The 21,028-nt window shown below is 31.9% G+C and overlaps 1 protein-coding gene across 1 annotated transcript; it reads left to right on the top strand.

Moving 5' to 3' along the window:
* LOC109336988 (piriformospora indica-insensitive protein 2-like) lies at window positions 422–3,291 on the top strand. Its single transcript, XM_019573846.1, has 2 exons — window positions 422–1,158; window positions 1,926–3,291. Exons 1-2 carry the CDS (start codon window positions 949–951, stop codon window positions 3,132–3,134), a joined length of 1,419 nt encoding a protein of 472 aa, XP_019429391.1. The 5' UTR covers window positions 422–948; the 3' UTR covers window positions 3,135–3,291.

The raw sequence follows: 21,028 nt of genomic DNA, 5'->3' as shown, positions 1-21,028 counted from the left end.
ACATTGAATAACTACCTTATTTTTTGTTTATTATATTGACAACTGAACTGAGATAGAGGGAGTAATAACGAATTATTAATCATTGTAGATTGTAGTTTTTACCCATTAATTAATAATACCTTGAATCATTGAACCAAAATAGTGAAAGAGACTCCCCCAGTGGGATATGAAAAGGTTAATAAATGCAGACAGCTTTATTCTTAGAAGTGCAAAGGCAATTCCAATATTAAATATGTGACTCATATGGTAACAACCTTATCTCCTGTATCAAATTTGAATGTTCTAAATTTATATAAAACTTGTAACACTTTACTAAGTTTGTGATTAACAAATTAACAACAAGAACTGATTATTTATACAGATAATAATATACCAAAAATGTTTAATTCAATAACAGACAGAGGGAGTGTGCAATTTGCATACCAGCTTTTGCTTTCATTCTATATTGGCCTATCAGCTTTTGCTTTCATTACTATTATTATGACTTTGAACTTTGAGAACTGTCCTAAAATCTTGTGTTCTCTATGCTACATACTTCCTTATCTTTTCCATAAACACAGAAGAATAGAGGGTCAGTTTTTTTGCACTACTTGTATGTTTCCTCCACTATTATCCTTTTTTTCTATTCACTTTGAACACAATATAAGGATCTTGTTCTTCCTTTCTACATGCAACAATTGGTTTTATCTATTTGTTTCATATATATGAGTAATTCTCTGTAGGGACCCACGTTGGTATTTGTCTTCATATATTCGACATCATTGTGCTAGTAGAAAGTGAATTTCCTATTATATACATAAACCATAGTTACCATACTATGCACTAGAATTCAAACCAAGCAAGTTTCTCTTCACTTGTTTTGTTTGTTTTATTAACTTTGTTACATCCATCTTGAAACTTTTTTTGTGTCTGATTCCTGTTTCGAATCTCAAGTCACTCAATAACTTCATGAAGGGTATCAAGATATTTACTTATGTCATTTCTGTTATTTTCATCATTTCTTTGAGTTCATGGTGTTATGGAGAAGTAGAACTTGATATAGCTCCAATGGAGAAAATAGAACAAGATGCTCTATATTACACCATTCAAGGATTTGTTGGTGATTGGTGGAATGGCTCAGATCTCTATCCAGATCCTTGTGGTTGGACTCCTATTCAGGTATAGTTTTGACCCATCTTCATAACTGTGCATCTTGCTGCAAAATTTCCACTCAACTACCTTTATACTGTGCTAGGGATAAGACTTGGACATATTAAATTATTTATAGAGAAGGTTTCATAAATAATTTCTTAAGCTGCAGATTCTATTTTCAGAATTTAAACTTGTAATGTTATGGTTATTAAATAAATAATTTTACTATCTCGACAACTTCACCCTCTTTAATATGTCAACTATAATATAATAAATAATCATATTGATATGCTTTAGTTAATGATTTGAAGTGGCTTCACACATGTACACAGCATAAATTGAAATGAACATTTTGAAGGCATTTATTCACAATTATCAGTGAAGCTTCTAATACTAGCTAAGTTATTTTATTTTCCTAAACATTTCAGGATAATCATTATTATTTAGTAGGCAAATGAGGGTCTGGAATGCTCCCATCCAAGGCCAAATAAGAAAAAAAAATCACTTGCTTTAATAGTGTTAGTTATACAAATAATCTAGAAACTTCTCCATTGCTAGCATTTTTACACTATGATACCTTTCTAAGTATGAAAATCAATTTTTCTCACTACTTATCTCATTTTTCTAAGTCCTTCTAATCTTAGTAAAAAAAACAAAATGCAATAGCCACTATCTTCATTTCTATTTTAGCCATGCAATCAGAACACTTTGCAATGCAACATGAAACACATTTTCTAGAACATTATGATCTTAAATTATTGTGCTTAATTATAATGTGTTGTATTCTACTGCAGGGTGTCTCATGTGATCTCTTCAATGGTTTTTGGTATGTTACTGTCTTAAACATTGGACCAATTCATGACAATTCTCTAAGTTGTGCCAAAAATTTGGAATTTAGATCACAATTGTTTGAGTTCAAGTACCTAAAATCTCTATCATTCTTCAAGTGCTTTCAATCACAACACAAGCATCAAGTTACTATTCCTGATAGGAACTGGGAGAAACTAGCTAGCAGCATGGAATCACTTGAGTTTAGATCAAACTCCGGTCTCATCGGGAAAGTTCCTTCATGTTTTGGTGTCCTCAAGAACCTTAAGTCATTGGTATTACTAGAAAATGGTTTAACAGGTGAAGTTCCACAAGATATCGGTAACCTCATCAAGTTGAAGAGGCTTGTTCTTTCTGGTAACTATTTCACTGGCCATATTCCAAATATATTTAGTGGACTAAAAGAGTTATTAATCTTTGATCTAAGTAGAAACTCATTTTATGGAACTTTGCCTTTGAGTCTTGGAAACTTAACTTCACTTTTGAAGCTTGATTTGAGTCATAACTACTTGGAAGGGAATCTGATTAAAGAAATTTCTTATCTTAAGAATCTGACCCTTTTGGACCTTAGGAGTAACAGATTCTGTGGTGGATTAACATTGAGTTTGCAAGATATGTATTCTTTGGAAGAAATGGTTTTGTCCAATAATGCAATAGGTGGAAATATTATGACTTTGAAGTGGGAAAAACTTCATAACTTGATCATTTTGGACCTCTCTAATATAGGATTGATAGGGGGAATTCCTGAGTCTCTGTCAAAATTGAAAAAGTTGAGATTTTTAGGCCTTAGTGACAACAACCTTATAGGGAACCTTTCACCAAAACTATCGACACTTGATACTCTCAATGCATTATATGTTAGTGGAAACAATTTGTCAGGTGAGCTTAATTTTTCTATGGATTTTTATACAAAAATGGGAACACATTTTGGTGCATTGAACAACCCAAACCTTTGTTACAAAGTTGGAGTAATGTCAACAAGTGCTGTTCCATATGGAGTAAAACCTTGCCATCATGAGATCAAATTGCTAGAATCAAATTCAAGAACTAAGCAGCTTAATGGTTATGTGAACAAGACTTCTCATTACATAGCCTCTTTGGGATTTTTGAGCTATGCTCCTAATGGTTTCTGGTGGATTTTTCTGCAAGAAATATGGATTATGTGTCTAGTCTGAATTTTTCTTTAGTTCATTAGAGTTCAATTTGTGCTATGACTTTATAGGTGCTACAATAACCTATATTTTTCTTTTGTATATTTTTTATTGGCATAGTCTTTTCAATTTGTTAGTTGGCCAACAGGGTCTTATTTGATTTGTCTATTAAATTTTTCAATATGATTAAGAGTCTTGTTAACTAGTGTCCTATAGAAATATATTCTATTTTATAGTATGATCTATCTAGTATCTGGAAATCATTAAATGACATTGAATAATAATAAAAACATGTGATGATCCTTGTGCCTCTCTTCATATTAATGAAGAAAATACAATATAAAATGACTTGACTTAAGTACTTAACAACTTAATGTTTTTTTAGTAACACAGAATGAGGAAAACATAGTATACAACAAAAGATGTTAAATCTAAAATATTAATGATAAAAAAAATGTACAGGTGGGAGGTAATAGGCATGTGTTGGGAGCATTATTCATTGCATTAATAGTAGCTCATATTTTACGTTCTCAATATCTCACTAGCATCATAATTCTTCCTTTTCCATGGTCAAAGAATAATCCATGAGGCCCTTTACAAATAGTAAAGATTCTGATACTGGGGAGAAAATGTTGTTAGAAAAAAAAGAGAAACTACGTCTAATAACAATTTTATTTTAATAACATAACATTTTTACCTTAAAAATAAATCTAAAAACAAGAACTTATCTGGAATAATGGAAAAGATATATGAAAGTAACAACAATGTAAATGTCACTCAGACTACTTTTTTTGGGAACTCTGTGCACTGTACAGACACAGTCTACGAGCCTAGTACACAATAATGGGAGTTTGGGAAGAGGCTTAGGCACACAATTTATCTTGCACTAAATGATGTAATTGAAAAGAAAATGTTGTGGACAACATTTGTATGCAAAATAAAATTCCATAGTGTCATTCTCCCACTCTCTTTTTATAAGTAAAGAAAAATAAAATTTTAATTAAATATGTGCTAATAATCAATACTTTCAAACCAACGAGAATTTTTGTAACACATAGACTAGAACAAATTGTATAACAACTGGTGTAGGAATTTTATACATTATTATTGTATTACTCACTATTCATATTTAATTATTATTATCATTTCAAAAATTTTATAGTGTATAAATTTTTATACTGATATTTTATAGATTTTACACTCTTATTTAAATTTCTCTCCTGCCAGCATTCTTGGGTATGTTATGTTTTACATCACTAACCGTTCTATCTTATTCGTCAAGAAAATAATATTTGAATAATATTTGAATTAAATAATCATAAATTTGATTTTTTCCAATCAATAAGAATAACATTAAAAGTTAGCATAAATAGTGTTACAGTGATAATATTCCAGAGTACTAGTATTGTACAATCATTATTGTGAAACATTAGTTATTGGCAAGTAAGGGAAGAGGATAAAACAAGAATTTGGTATGAAGCTTTGGCATTTCTCCATTTTGATTTCCAAGGCAAGACATTTATGACTTTAATAGAATGAAAGTGAAGTGTGAAGGAGCCTATGATGGACCTATAGGTAGGTGTGTGGCTCTTGATGACAATGTGGGTAGGTTGGTAAGAATGGTATTGTGCTTTTAATGGACCTTTGTATTGTTTCAACTGGACAATGATGGGGTTGGGTCCATGTCAAAGCTCTGGCCCCAATAATTTGGTCTCTCTTGGTTTAAGATTGGTTTCTTCATTTTTTCACATGTATTAAAACAAAAATTATAGAGTAAAACCCTACATATCTTTTTACATTACAATAAAATGATATATCACTTGTAAATTATCATTTATTAATAAAATATTATTTTATAATATATATTACTTTTTTATGATGTATGAAGATATATTATTTTCCAAAATTTTACTATAATCCAAAAAAGAAAAAGATGGTGTTCACTTGGGATGGAAAATTTAATGCTCCTCATCTCCTTCTAATTTCCCATAGTCTGAAGTATGTGTGGAATTATAGTTATGGTAGTGTATGTTAGTTAATTCTTAGCATTATTGCTATCATCATTGCCTTTATCCACCCATGCACTACCATAACTAACATTACTCTCATAGTTAAGGGTGTAATGCATGGTTCGGTTTTTAGGCACTTCAGGAACCAAAGAAAAAGGCACTTCGGTTTTGGCTCATGGACTTTTTTTAGTGGAACACATTAAATTTTGTCATGTATTCATAGGTTTAACATTGTGTTATCCTTCCTCCATAGACTTGCTTTTGTTCAAATGTTATAAAAATTTGTTTAGCTATTTTTTACTTATTCAAGTCTATGTGAGACATTGCCAAACACAACCTAATAGTTAATTGTTTATTGATTTCACAATTTGATTCTCATAGTTCGAGACCTTATGAAATCGTGAATCAGACTGATTCCGAACCGTGGAACCAAACTACATTTTTTAGTTCGATTCTATTTGATTCAATTCTATCGATTTTAAGGTTCAATTTGAAATTACTTACACCTCTACTCATTGTCACTAAATATTCACCAATATTGTTGTCCACCCATCATAGCTCACACACTACGGACCAGGATCTATTGTCTTCAAACATGTCCAAAATCTATCTCAAATCAATCATAATATGTCACATCAGTTAAAAAATTAAACATTTATGACTTTGTCTATCTTTAGTTCATTGTAATTGGTTTGAGACATGTTCGGGATAACAAATCTCTATCCCACCCGCCACCACGACTATAACACCAACCACATCGTCTTTGTGGGCATCGCCACACCACTACTTTGGATATATGAGTATTTGGGTAAAAGAATAATTTGCGAATTAAGTAAAAAAAATGAAACCCCGTACTTTCTCTATGACCTTGAATTCTCATACATGCTACTAGATATTGTTCAAAGCTACGCCTTGAGCAAAACAATGCAATAATTCGGGTGTCTGAAAGTGAGACAAAAAATGTAGAATAAAGATTCTTAATTAGCAAAACAATACATATATTGTTAGATGTTTATCATTAAACATGTGCTATTTTGACCATTTTCGAATAGTATAAACACTTTGGATGTCTTTTGATCGAGATGACCTTCATCAGTGACCTTATATATGGTCTGCTTACAAGTTGAAATCCTATTTAGGAGTCAAGATACTGATATAGTTCCTAATCCATCCATGTTTTTTCTTTACCTTTTGTTCACAAGTAAATCTTTTTTCTGGTTTCCTCCCATTATTTATGTTGGTTAGTGTATGGGTATATTTACTTTTCCTTAAGTTTTATGTTCGAGTCATATGTCTAAAAAAATTATTCTTATTAATTGCGTCATGGATCATATTCATTTATTGCTCTTTATTATGTCATGTAATATATATTTCTTGTTTTTAATTTCTTGGTTGCATATACTTATTTCTGTCTTTCGTTTTCAGTGGGATGTGACTTAGGAATACGTGAAACGATTGAGCATGCATGATTTGAAGGAGCTAGCCAGTGATGGATTCTCTCCATTAATGGAGAGGCAAGTGACACACATTAACACACAAAATACAACATATAATAACAATTTTACCCTTTTGTTTACCATAAAATTACCTTTTTCTCATTAAAAATATGAGCAAAATAATCACTTATCTTTTCATTAATGGAGAATATCGTTATTCGAAACGTTCTTTTATTACACCTAATAAATGTGCAACTGTTGGTGGGTATGTATGTAGTTACTGCGCACGCTACATGAATGTGCAACTACGTCCTTATTCATGTATCTCATTCTGATTATGGGATTGTATTTAGATATGGTTGCAATGTATATTAATGTTGTCTCAAAACCAATTAGTAATGAGATAAGTAATTCAATATGTTCTTAAATCGTGTGTAAGAGAATACATGGGGATATGGAACTTATTACTTCTCAACATGCCCCCTCTATATAAGTCTATCAGTCTTTTGACCTATAACAATAAGAAAGAAGTTGAGTTCTGGATGTGATATCATATTAAGGTCTCGTCTCAAAACCAATTGATAATAAAAGTAAATTCCAATATGTATTTAAACTTTATCTAAGAGAACAAGTAATGACACACTTTATGAGATAGAACATAGAAGTGTTTAGTATGAGAGAGTTTGAGAGGGGTCAATGGACTATTAACTATCCAATAATACAATTAATAATATTACAAAAAGTTCATATATGTATTTGAAAAAAACACAACTTTATATTTTAATCTTAACTGTTAGTGGTTAAAATGTAATACTAAATATTTATTCTTCTTACTATTACGTAAAGAAACATTTTTCACTTGATTAGTGAGTTTTTTCCTCCAACTTGTTCTTCTTTAATGAAGAATAATGGTTGTTAGAGGTTGGGGTTCTTTGCCTGATTCGAGTAGTACCCAACCTTGGAGGGTTGTTAGAGTTTAAGTTCCTTAGTTGAATTGGACAATTTTAGGCGAGGACTGAAAAGACACTCTGACGCTTAAGTTATAAACTATAAGAGTTTGTTTAGAGAGAAACATAGATAATACATTATTTTTCATTTATTGGTGATTTCACTTATTTATAATGAGGTTGACTGATTTGCATTCTAAGAGAAGATATCATCATTGTCGATGATATAATCTTGTCCTTTCAGCAGCCTCAGATTCACGATGTTGTGAATTCGAACTATGTACCTTTGTCGTGTGAGCAACATGAACATGTTGACTGAGGTGGTGAGTCCTTTCCTTTGGCATGAAGGAAGGTACATCGACATAACAAGTCTTGTTTTTTGTTATCGTCCTTTCCCTTAGCTAGGTTAGACACCTAGATATGGTCAACAATCATGTAGATCAGATCTTATATGCTTGCTCGTTGGCGTATAACGAGTTGACGAGAGCACATCTATTATGTCACTTCATGTGTCATGTGCTTGTGATTGGTTAGAAAAATACTTAATAATTAAATTTTAACTTAAATATATTTTTTTATCAATCACAAACACGTGACACATGGAGCACACAAAGTGTAGGATAACAGATGTGTACTCCGAGTTGACACTAAGATGGAACTACAGCTGACCTTGGACAAGTACTATAAGTGTTACTGTCCAACTCCCACGATAATAAGGGGCTCATTTAAAAATATTTTAATTAAATATCTTATTATTATGTTTTATTTTATTAATATGTTTATTTTTATAAATCATATAATAATTTTAGTACATTCCATAGTTTTACTTTAGGTTTATTTGATAAACATGTTAATATGGGCAGGATAATAGAGAAAATCGAATGAAAATTTTAAAGCTGATTGAAATTTATAAAATAATATTTTTGATTAAACTTTGATATTAACTTTTACATAGTCTTCAAAAAAATCAATTCTATTGTAAAACGATAACATATAAAGTTTGAGAATCATAAACAAAAATTTTTCTCAATTCACAAGAAAAAGTTTGTCTATGATTTTTTTAAATAAAGGACTCATATTATCTCTTGTACAAGACTTCACACATTGAGGACCTTCATAGAAAACAACCAATTCTAAAAAAAAAATATTTTCCTTACAAGAAACTACCAACTACATAATCAAAGCAAAACATTTGTGGGTGCTAAGTGCCAATTAAGTATTAGATCTATTCTACAAAATATGACTATCAAAAGTTGCACATCAAACAGTTTGAAAACCCCCTTAGCTTGAACTCCTTATGATGTTAACGAAAACCTCAAAGTCTTCAAAATTTGGTAGAATGAAACTGCAAGTACATCATGCTTATCATTTGCACAGATAAAAGTGTGCCGAATGATAAAACTTCTTGACCACATCGTATATATTCTAAAATACTAACAAGATGTTGGTATAGTAGTATAATGTTTTGTTAAATCTTTAGGAAGATTAAAAACTTAAGGGTTGAGAACGACACTTGTTACGATGAGCAACTACACACTCCAAAAATGATTAGCTCCTTACCAAAAAAGTAATAGGATCCCTTGATAATACAAAAAATATATCCTAAAATGTTGAGCTCAATAAAACTTAAATATCTACCTTCAAAATGTTGATTGCCTCGAACAATATTTTAAATTATTATTGTGGTTATGATTATATTGTGTTTGTTACAAGAAAATTTGGCTGATATGGCTGAAGTAGTGATTACTTTATGCCTGCATACACTCTAAGTACAATTGAAAACACTATCATAAAAGTGTTAAATTACCAACAAGATATTGGTCTAATAGTGTAAAGTCACGTTATATTTTATGATGATAAAAAAGTTAAGGGTTCGATTTTTAGGAGCGATTTTTGTTAAGATGAACAATCACATATCTTAAAATGAATTAGTTTTTTATCCAATACTCTTCGTAATATAAAAAAAAGTGTTAAATTATTTGTACACGTGATGGCATAGTGAAATAGACGTATAAATAGACATCCATCTTCCACATGACCCGCAAAGCAAAAGCCCAATAAGTAAGAATTGGTCCGAGTCCCTTTCTTTGAACACATCAAAGTCTATCATGTGACATTGAATTTAGTGGGTGTCTTTGTCACTAGGAATGTTTGATAGCAAATAATGGTCCATAATCTTTGCATCCTAATTGACCCATCAAAGCACGTTATCAACCAACAGAAATCTCGACCCCAATCACTATTTTTTAAGCTTTGAAAGACTGGTTTTTGATTTTCATACCCCACAATTAAATGTTTGAAAAACCTTCGTATGTTTAATACTCTAGTTATGTACCGATAAGGATGTGCATAATTATAAAAATAGAAACTATTTTATGTTACTATCAAGTTATCCTCATATTATGGGTAATAAACTAATTTCAAAGAAAAGGTGAACGAAGTAGAAGAGAATTAGAGCTTCTTCTTTATTGAAGAATCAAGAATAAAATTGGAATATATGCTTCTTATTAAAAAATGAATTGAATTAAAAAAAACAAGCTTGATTCTCTAGATCTTATAAGCAAGAGAATCATTAACTACTTGGCTAACTAATTAACAAACTTAATTAGCACATTTTACATGTGTTAAACATGACGAAAGTTACAAACATAATGATAACTTGGGTTGCAAGTACCAGAAAGCCCACTAGACCTAAGCCTTGAATTCTGGCCATAGTGTTTGGCTGATGCTCTACCTGAAACTTGACTTGATGTGTGCTCTAGGTCGCCTTGTCCTGGTGCATAGCTTGATGCTTGCCTTGATCAGTCATGGCCTGGTGCTCATCCGCCTGGTGCTAATACACCTTGGCTTGGTGCTGATGTGCCTTGGCCTGTCGCTGTTGTATCTGATGCATATGATCAGAATCTGTCAAGTTTAATTTGTGAACCAAACTTGATGCAAATCTTGCCGCTCCTTCCATAAGCATATCCCAGTTAAGGCTGAGCATAACAACATTGGTCTAGGCTAGCATAGCATTGTCACTACTTCTAGCTATGTCTCTAGGAGAATCACTTACAATATTATTAATGGTGTGATTAAGATGAGAATTAGTATTATAATTAGCATTTAATTTTTATACCCCCACAAGTTGGGGCACATATGTTTAGGAGACCCAACTTGATGTGTCTATTTTTTTATATCGTTGCTCCCAAAGCCTTAGTTAATGCATCAACAAGTTGTAAATGAGTAAGGACAAGGAGAAGTTTGATCAAACCTTGATTGCATTTCTCTCTTATGGTATGACAATCTATCTCAATATGCTTGGTCCTTTTAAGAAAAACGGGGTTAGAGACAAGATAAATGGTAGATTGATTATCACAGTAAAGTATAGTAGGCATAGAATAATTGAATTGTAAATCTTCAAGAATGTAATTGAGCAAAGTGATCTCGCAAGTAGTTAAGGCTAAGTCCTTGTATTCAACTTCACAAGAACTTCTAGACATTGTTCTTTGCTTCTTTGATTTCCAAGAAATTAAGGAATCACCTAGATATATGCAATATCCACTTACTGATCTTCTGGTGTATGGTCAACATGCCCAATCACTACCATTGTATGCCTTTAGCTGCACAACTGAGTTAGTACGGAAAAAGAATCCAAGGGCAGGGGACCCTTTTAAATATCTAAGAATTTTCATGGCTGCAATGTGATGTAAAGTGGTAGAACATGCCATAAATTGGGCTAATTAGTTAACACAAAAAGTGATATCAGGCCTGGTGTTAGTTAGGTATATTAACCTTCCAATTAGTCTTATGTAGGCAGGAGGATCATTAAAAAGACTATTATCATCTTGATGAATATGAAATCCAGGAGTCATAGGAGTAGTGGATGGTTTGCACCCAATCATTCATGCATCAGATATTATTTCTAAGGCATACCTTCTTTGGTTCATAGAAACACCAGTCTTATTCTTAGCAATCTCAAAGCCAAGAAAGTATTTCAAGTCACCTAGGTCTTTAGACTTAAAGGTCTGGTCAAGGATTTGCTTAAGTTTATTGGTTTCAGTAATATTGTTGCCAGTTAGGAAGATATCATCCATATAGACTAGAACAACAGTGATTAAGTCATTGGAAGACCATTTAATGAACAATGAATGGTCACCCCTGAATTTGTGGTAGCCATGCTTGATAAGAAAGTTGGAAAGCTTGGCAAACTACTATCTTTTGACTTGCTTAAGCCCATAGATAGATTTCTGAAGTTTGCATACCTTATTGGTTTGAGTGTTGGATAGGCCATGGGTATGGTCATATAGACTTGTTAATGTAGTTCTCCATGAAGAAAAGCATTATTAACATCTAATTGCTTAATGTGCCAATTATGTATAGAAGCTAAAGCCAACACAAGCCTAACAGTGGAGATTTTGGCAATAGGGGAAAAAGTTTCAAGATAATCCACCCCCTCAGTTTGAGTATAATACTTAGCAACTAATCTAGTCTTATGTCTCTCAATGTTTCCATCAGCCTTATATTTGATTTTGAATACCCACTTGCATCCTATAACAAACTTGTCCTTGGGTAGGTTGGTGATAATCCATGTGTTATTTTGTTGTAGGGCAGATAATTCTTTGTCAATAGCATCCTGTTATTGAGGGAACTTAATGGTCTGAGAGTATGTCTTTGGTTCAATATTAATGGTCAGTGAGAGAATTCTAGATCTACATGTGTCAAAAAGTTTATCATAGCCTAGATAAGAGGATAAAGAGTAACTAGTTAAAAAGGTAGGGATATTGGTTTTATTAAGTAAGGCACAATGATAATCTTGAAGATAAGAGGGTATTTTACTGACCCTGCTACTTCTCCTAAGGTTTTGGTCTTCAATGTTTCTAGGAGGTTGGCTATCCATATCTTCACTAGCCCTTTCTATGCTCCATCTATCTTCAGGTTGATGAGGGGCAATATCATCAAAGATGAGAGGGTTAGTCATAGGATCCTCACATGGTTCTTTGTTTATCTTTGAATTGGATGACTCTTGAGGAGCGTAAGGGAAAATATTTTCGTAAAATATGACATTCCTACTGACTTCTATAGCTTTAGAGGTCAAATTAAGCATTATGTATCCCTTTACTCCCTCCTTATAGCCCATAAATAAGGATTTGTTCGATCTAGAATCCAACTTGTCCCTGGAATGGTTATGAGTGCCAACATAGCATAGGGATCCAAAGACTCTGAAAAGATGTATGTTAGGTTGAGTCTCAAATAGAACTTCATGAGGAGTCTTATCATCAATGACAAAAGTAGGTAAGGCATTGATTATATGAGCAGAATGCTTTAAGGCAAAGGACCAATAAATCTTACGAAGTTTACTTTGTATCAATAGAGCTCTAGCTACATTCAAAATGTGTTGATGTTTTCTTTCAACTACTCCATTTTTTTTTAGGAGTATAGGTACATGTGGTTTTATGAAGGATTCCTATAGTAATATAGAAAGACTTCATATAAAATTTAGGGTCATTGTCACTCCTAACTATCTTAACTTTAAGGCTAAGCTGGTTTTCTATCATTAAAACAAAATCTTGCAGGCTTTTGCTTTAGAGCTCATCAGATATACCCAAGTGTATCTGCTATAGTCATCAACTATGGTCAAGAAGTACTTGTACCCTTGAACATATGACACAGAGAAGGGACCACATATGCCAACATGTATTAATTCTAGTATATGCAAAGAATGAGTGCGACTTAAAGGAAAGGTAACTTCTTTTATTTAGCCTGATGATAAACATCACATATGTAACTTGTATTGAACTTAACGAAAAGAAAAGTGTTCTTTACTTTATCCATACAATTGTGTGATGCATGTCCTAGTCTAAAATGCCAAACATTTGAATCAGAAATAGAAGCAGACAAGTTTATATGATGTGAATGCTTAGAGACTTTCAAGACATATAGCCAATTCATTGATCTAGCTGAACCAATCATCCTTCGAGGCTTATTATCCTAGATTTCACAACAATTAGCATCAAAGGAGAGCATATATTTGCAGTTCAGTGTAAGCTTAGATACATATATCAAGTTGCATGAAAAATTTGGTTAGTATAGAACATTATGAATTATAAGCTTGGGGAAAAGTGGAACAGTTCTAGAGATATTGGCTATTACCTCATTTCCATTGGGTAATTTTACGCTTATAGGTTTTATTTCCCCGTAGGTAGAGAAATTGTTCAAATTGTAGTTTATATGGTGTGTGGCACCATTGTCTAGTATCCAATTAACAAAAGAGTTCACAGGTTTAGAGTTACATGTTATCTTATTACTATGATTAGTAGATGTGGCTGATAAGACATTGCTAGTTATGGTAGCATGGTCATTCTGACTTGGTTTGTTAGCTTCCTCATTGGGCTGCTTCAACATGTTTATCAATCTTTGATATTGCTCATTGCTTAATCCTGCCCATTTTGCTCTATATGTTGTCCTAATGGTTGATCTTCTATTTTTGAACTCACAATTGAAAGGAATTGATCATTCTTACCAAAGTTTGCTGGAAATCCATGTAGCATGTCTCCACTATATGTCCATTCTTTTTACAATGAGTGCAAAACTAGTTATTACTTGAATTCTTGTTCCATGATCTTCTTCCTAAGGTATTGGAAATGCCTCTTCTAGGGTTAGCTTGGACAAAAGATCTTCCTGAGCTTTGACCTCTCTCTGAATAGCTTCATCTTCTCCAATTGTTTGAGACATACATTGCCTTAGACTCCAATTCATGTATATTTTCCTCTCATGTTGAATGATTAAGGCAAATACCTTACTCATGTTGGGTAATGGGTCCATGATCATTATTTGAGATATATGCTTCTTATTAGAAAATGAATTGAATTAAAAAACAAGCTTGATTCTCTAGATCTTATAAGCAAGAGAATCATTAACTACTTGGCTAACTAATTAACAAACTTAATTAGCACATTTAACATGTGTTAAACATGACGAAAGTTACAAACATAATGACAACTTGGGATGCAAGTAGCAGAAAGCCCACTAGACCTAAGCCTTGAATTCTGGCCGCAGTGCTTGGTTGATGCTCTGCCTGAAACTTGACTTGATGTGTGCTCTGGGCCGCCTTGTCTTAGTGCATAGCTTGATGCTTGCCTTGGTCAGTTCTGGCTTGGTGCTCATCCGCCTGGCGCTGATACACTTTGGCTTGGCGCTGATGCATCTAATGCATCCTGGCCTGGTGCTAATCCGCTTGGCGCTGATGTGCCTTGGCCCGACATTGTTGTATCTGATGCATATGATCAGAATCTGTCAAGTTTAATTTGTGAACCAAACTTGATCCAGGCCTTGCTGCTCCTTCTATAGGCATGTCCTAGTTAAGGTCGAGCACAACAACATTGGTCTTAGCTAGCATAGCATTGTCACTACTCCTGGCCATGTCTCTAGGAGAATCACTTACAATATTGTTAATGGTGTGATTAAGATGAGAATTAGTATTATGATTAGCATTTAATTTTGATATGATTTCTTTGAGATGTGTGATTGTCGCTTCCAAGAACTGAACCCTTGACATTTTAGTCTACTTTTGTATATTGTATACAAATAAATGATGTGTGACGCATTGTATTATGAATTTGTACTACTAATGATATCTCTCACATTTTGGACAATGAACTAATTTATTTTAGGGTGTGTGGCTGCCTCCTCCCAACAAATGTTGCTCTCAAGAATTGAAACATTAATATTTTGGTCATCCTAAACATCTAGCGGACCTTAAATCACTAGATTAACATCTTATTAGTTTGTATTATAAATATGTGATTATATAAATATTGAAGTCAAAAAGTAAATTTGACAAAAGGAACAAGCATGTAAAGCTCACCACATAGGTAGCCCCAAGGAATTAAAGACCCTATTGAGAATATTTGATGGTACCAACTTCTGCGATTCGCATTTTAGGCCAACGTTTACGTTTCGTTTACCTGTTATTGGTGGTGTTGGTCTCAATAGGTTGACGTCATTCTTATCTTCTGTTATTTGATTTGTGACTATTTCTTCCCCTTTCGATTATTAAACTTAATCTTATGGTTCATATCATGCATACCACGTTGACATTTGGCACATTAGAATATCTCTTATTCTTCTCTTAAATGAGAAAAACTTGTAAGATTATATATGTGACATGTTAAATTTGGAGACAAATATATTTTATGGTTTTTGATATTATTATTTAAGATTAAATTTAATTAGAATTAAAATATTAATGTGTTATTATGATCTTATTGATTATTTTTATATGACTTCGTCTTCACACAAGTCATTCTCCTCCTAAATTTCATACCAACCACCTAAGTTTACGCCATATGTATCTCTTGGGCACGCAAGAGATGTTATGTAACACTCTTACTTGTAGAAATTATATTTAAATTGTGTTTTAAATTACATTTTATAATCACAATCATGGTTATAATATTATTATATTAGGGATATTTGCAATGGCTCGTCCCTGCAAATATGATAGTAGTTATCATACTTTTCTACAATGTTTTACATGTTCCTACAATGTTGCATTTAAGTAACTCCTGGAGTTTATATATATAAATAAAAGAATAATACAGATTTGAAGATTAGTTATGCCAAATAGTTGGAGTCAGATTGTATGTTGAGGAATATTGAAATGAAGCTTAATCTAAATATTGATAATATGTTGATGATATGATTATCACTTAATGGAGACCACATGTCTTATTTAGTGTTATTATCCAATTAAAAGTAATATTTCATTAAAAAAGAAAAGTTATAAAAATATAAATTAACATTTTTATATTATTTATTGGAATTTGATTGACTAAGGATATGAAGACATAATTTTTTTGGGACATGTGATATTTGTTCATATACAACTATACAATTGTGGTTTTTATTTTCAGCTAAATGGTGGACTAACTGACTAAGTAAAAGCTAACCAATTAATTTAACTAATTTAACAAAAATAAGTACAAGTATCAATGTATGATGTGCATGCACCAAGATTGCGATGATGAATATTTCTATAACTCTTCCAGTTTTGAAGATACATAGTTTATGTAATTGAAGATATTAATTAGTTAAGATGGATAGGAATATGGCTGACAATGAACTAAACTAACTTAGTATTCGTTCGAAACTCGATTTGTTACGTAGCTCGATAAACTTGATTTATAAACCAAATGAGTCGAATTTGAGCTAGAAATTGAGTTTGATAAATAAACGAGTTGAACTTGAGTTGGATACAGTTCAACTTGTTAGTTCATGAGTTGACTCGATATATATATTTATTATATATATTTATGTGTGTATATATATATATTTATGTGTATGTATGTATATATATTTATTGTTATTATATTTATAAATCATGCTATATTTATATATGTAAAACCTTTTATAGTATTTTTAAAAATGAAATAACTATGTGAGTTGTCTAAACGAACCAATTTGAAAAACTGTTCGTGAACTTTAACCGACCAAAACTCGAGCTAAAAAAAATAACTCATATTAAACTCGAGTCGAGTTTCAAACCGAACCAATTCTTATCGGGCTGAATCGAACTGATCTCTAGTTCAACTCAGTTCAGCTCGTTTACGGCCTATATACAACTAGGACTTAAAGTTGCATGAAAAATTGATCAAAAATACATATTGATCGACGCAATACATGATTACAATAAAAAAAAACTCATTAATTAAATAGTTCTATTAAGGGTAATTACACGACACTTAAACTCAAAATTGTGTAGATTACATAGTTCTATTAAGAGAAAAGTACTGGCGGGGTCAAGCTCCCTGTCCTAAACATTAATTTGTGTTTTTTGTTGTTGTATGATTTCTATTTAATATAAATATAATATTTTATTTGACTATTTTTATGCATTAGAAAATGCATTTTTTGGTTATAATCCTGCGAATATATGTAGTTACCTCTTCCTAATTGGGTAGTTATGAATACAAATAATTTGAAAGCTACCTGCCGGTGCAGATCAATGTATTAGAACATGACATAATAAAATATGTGAAATATATTAACAAAATATGATATATGAGAGTGAAAAGTACTAAATTTTGGTTAAATAAAAGAAGTGGAACTAAAGAGAGTGAACCAAATTGCATCATGTTCTATCCACACCCATAATAATCTCAAGCTTAACATTACTATTACTGGAAAATAATTTGCCAAATCATGCAGTTTAGATTGGTATATTGAAATTGTGATTACTTGCATATTAAAAACCATTGAGTCATTTGAACATACTTTTTATTAGTATTGTGCCACTAGTGGATAAGCACAGAAGTGAATTTTAACTACCCTTTTAGAAAAAAGAATTAACTTGGTGTATAATAGTTAGATCATGAGATTGTTTTTTATGCACTATCAATCTAGATGTCTATCTATGTCATCAAGTATAAGGATAAGTGGACCCAAAAATTGCTTGTTTTCTTATAAGAGCTTCTCACGTAAAAGATACCCAAAAAAATAATTGGTTTTCTATGGAAAGAACAGTACTCAATCATTTTGTTCTCCAAAATAAATACCCAAATTATTGGCCACAATTGTGAAGTGGCTTCTTACTTTTTTTTCTTTTTATCATCTTACTTCTTGCTTTCATTTTCTACAACTAAAATTGCCAACAATTGATGGAAGTTTAGGTATTTTGCAAATGTAGACAAGTTTCCACAATTTTGGTTTCTCCCAAAATAACAACCATTTTATCCATTTTATCGTCTTTTTACATGCAGTGGATCAAATTATAGAGTCCAATCTCATTGCATGCTTAAAAATCTGAACACATCCCACTTTTTATAATGCCATGCTTTCTTATTGTATTCCAAAATTTCATCCGTGTGAAACAAGGTTTAAGATTAAAGTTTCCCATAATTATAAGTCAATTAAAAATTGATTTCGGATCAAGAGCCACAAACTTATAATGTCTTACCTCAACTGAGGCAACAAACCTTATACTATTTAGCCCCTCTTTACTCATAGCAGACCCCTTCTTTTAATCACACGTTTGTATTTTATTCAAATCATTGTAATTTCTAGCACTTGTGATACTTTAATTAAATGAATATCTCTTGTGTTAATTCAGTACCTTTTTTCATTGCTTAATGAAATGAAACTCTATTCTTCAATTGTGAGGCATATAAATTTTGCAAGAATATTACGGTATCTATAAGTGTTTGAAATTCATGTAATAGCAATATCGAATTTTCGGTGAACATAATTTTGCACATGCCTTTATAATTCTTTGATTCTGAGGGGCTTACTGCCAATAAAAAAAATAAGTTAAAAAGCTGCAACAAAACTAAAATTTGAAAACTAATAAACTAATCCATTAAATTGAAATAATTTAATAAAAATAGTAAATATGAGGGTGAAAGATTGTACAATCTCTAACATATAGGTCTATGAGTTCATCCACTTATATGCTCTTTAACTCATTCATTTTTGCCCAATATGTGACTTCTTTATTCATACTTGGAATACCCAACATCTCTCCCTCAAGTGTGAGTTCTCGTTCGAGTATTGAATACACCAGAGCTCAACTCTCTATCTACTTGCACCCTTGTTGGCTTATCCTTTCATCAACACGCCACCTTGACCTCTCATCAGGAAGACTTTCAACACAAGGATCCATCGTGGATCTACCGACCACTTGCCGCTTCAATACTCTGTTCAGTCGTCGAACCATCGACTCTGATACCACTTGTTGGGGGATCTTCATCAATGGATTATAATATTCCTCCATGAACTAAGTGAAAGACACATATAAGTGGATTTGACACCACATCTTGTCCCAAAATCTTAAGGCATTAGGTCTATGAGTTCATCCACTTATATGTTCTTTAACTCATTCATTTTTACCCAATGTGTGACTTCTTTATTCACACTTGGAATACCCAACAATAATATTAACTTATCAAATAGTAGCTTTCATATTAGAAAACTATAAATAATTTTTTTTACCAAATATTATCAAATCAGATAACTTAGTTTTTTTATAAAATGAGACGTTATTCAAAGACAAATAATCTATATCCCTCAAACACAGTCGTCATCATTAAACCAAACAAAAGGAAGAAGGAAGAAATAAAGAAAATAAAATTGGCCTGTTTGCCTAATATTCCATAATATATGTTGGATTAGAACAAAATTTCATGCGTGCTCAAGATATCATCTCATCAAACCACAAAGAAGGAATGAATAAGAAAACATAACATTATATTGCATAATATTCCGTTCTACATTCCGGATGAGAACAAATTAAACAACTCATTCTCTATTTCTAATTCTGATTTTAGGCAAAATTAATTTACCTGAATACCACTAAATTGAGAGAAAACACTTTTCAACATATAGTAATATAGTGACACCATCCTCGTTGTATTATTGGGAATTTAACATGTGCCTAGTTTCACAATGACACGCTTTCATGTTTTCAAGGAAAATCATTCTCATTGACCAAGAAATAATGAAAATCCACACATCCAGAGTTAAAAGTTGGTGTCCTAAGTCCAATAAGAAGCATTGCCGGCACCAAATTTTTGCAACTATATAATTTTATTTCCACATTTCACATTAGAATATACAAATAGAATACTAAAATGGGTAGATTATTCTCCAAAAAGTTGTTTAAGCTTAATGAAATGTTTTAAGCTCGAGTCTTTGAAAATATAATTATATTAAATATTTCATAAAAGGAGTTGCTTAGATGTAACATAATTATCTCCTTGAAAAATACCCATGTTTAAAATAAAATAAACTAAAAGTATTCTTTACCCATTATTTAATTGCAACTCACTTTTCTTTTTTATATTTTTCACCCTTAAATTAACTAATAAAAATATGTCATACTAATCTTTTTTTTACATGATAATAATAAAACAAAAACATTAATATTAATGAATATTTAAAAATTTTAATTTACATTATATATTTTTATTGACCGAAACATACTTTATAACATTGGGTGCAAGATTCTTGATCCAAATTGACAATCCCAATTGCCTAACTTTTTCACTGTTCCCCATGCAAACACACATATATAAAGACTCTTCCATCTCCCTAAAAAACTTCCTCACAAAGCTCAACACCCCTTACTTCCTTCAATCTCTCCCTACATACAAAACGAGTTAAAGCTTCAGAATAGAAATATATAAGTATCACCAAATATACATTCCCTATAGCCCTTTTTCCATGGCAAGTTCTCATTCTTCTAAATCATTGCATGAAACATGCAAAAAAAAATCTCTAGTTCTTCTTATGCTTTATTTACTCCTTATTGGTCCTTGCACTGCAATAAGAACATTAGAACCTATGAGAGTGAATCATGAAACAAAAGATTTTCTCAAGGGAAAGCACTACCAACAAGGTTTTCATTCCCAAGACCTTGTTTTCAACTTCTTTCCAAAAGGCTCAGTTCCACCTTCAGGTCCTTCAAAGAGGCATAACTCAGTGGTTGATTCAACACCTCAGAATTAATAGATCCATTTTGTATGATTTTCTAGATTTTTGTTTTTGTTTCT

This window comes from Lupinus angustifolius, chromosome LG02 (assembly GCF_001865875.1).
Source record: "Lupinus angustifolius cultivar Tanjil chromosome LG02, LupAngTanjil_v1.0, whole genome shotgun sequence".
In the NCBI taxonomy this organism is placed as follows: domain Eukaryota; kingdom Viridiplantae; phylum Streptophyta; class Magnoliopsida; order Fabales; family Fabaceae; genus Lupinus; species Lupinus angustifolius.
Note: the sequence above shows the minus strand (reverse complement) of the source record. Positions and strands in the feature narration are given on the sequence as shown.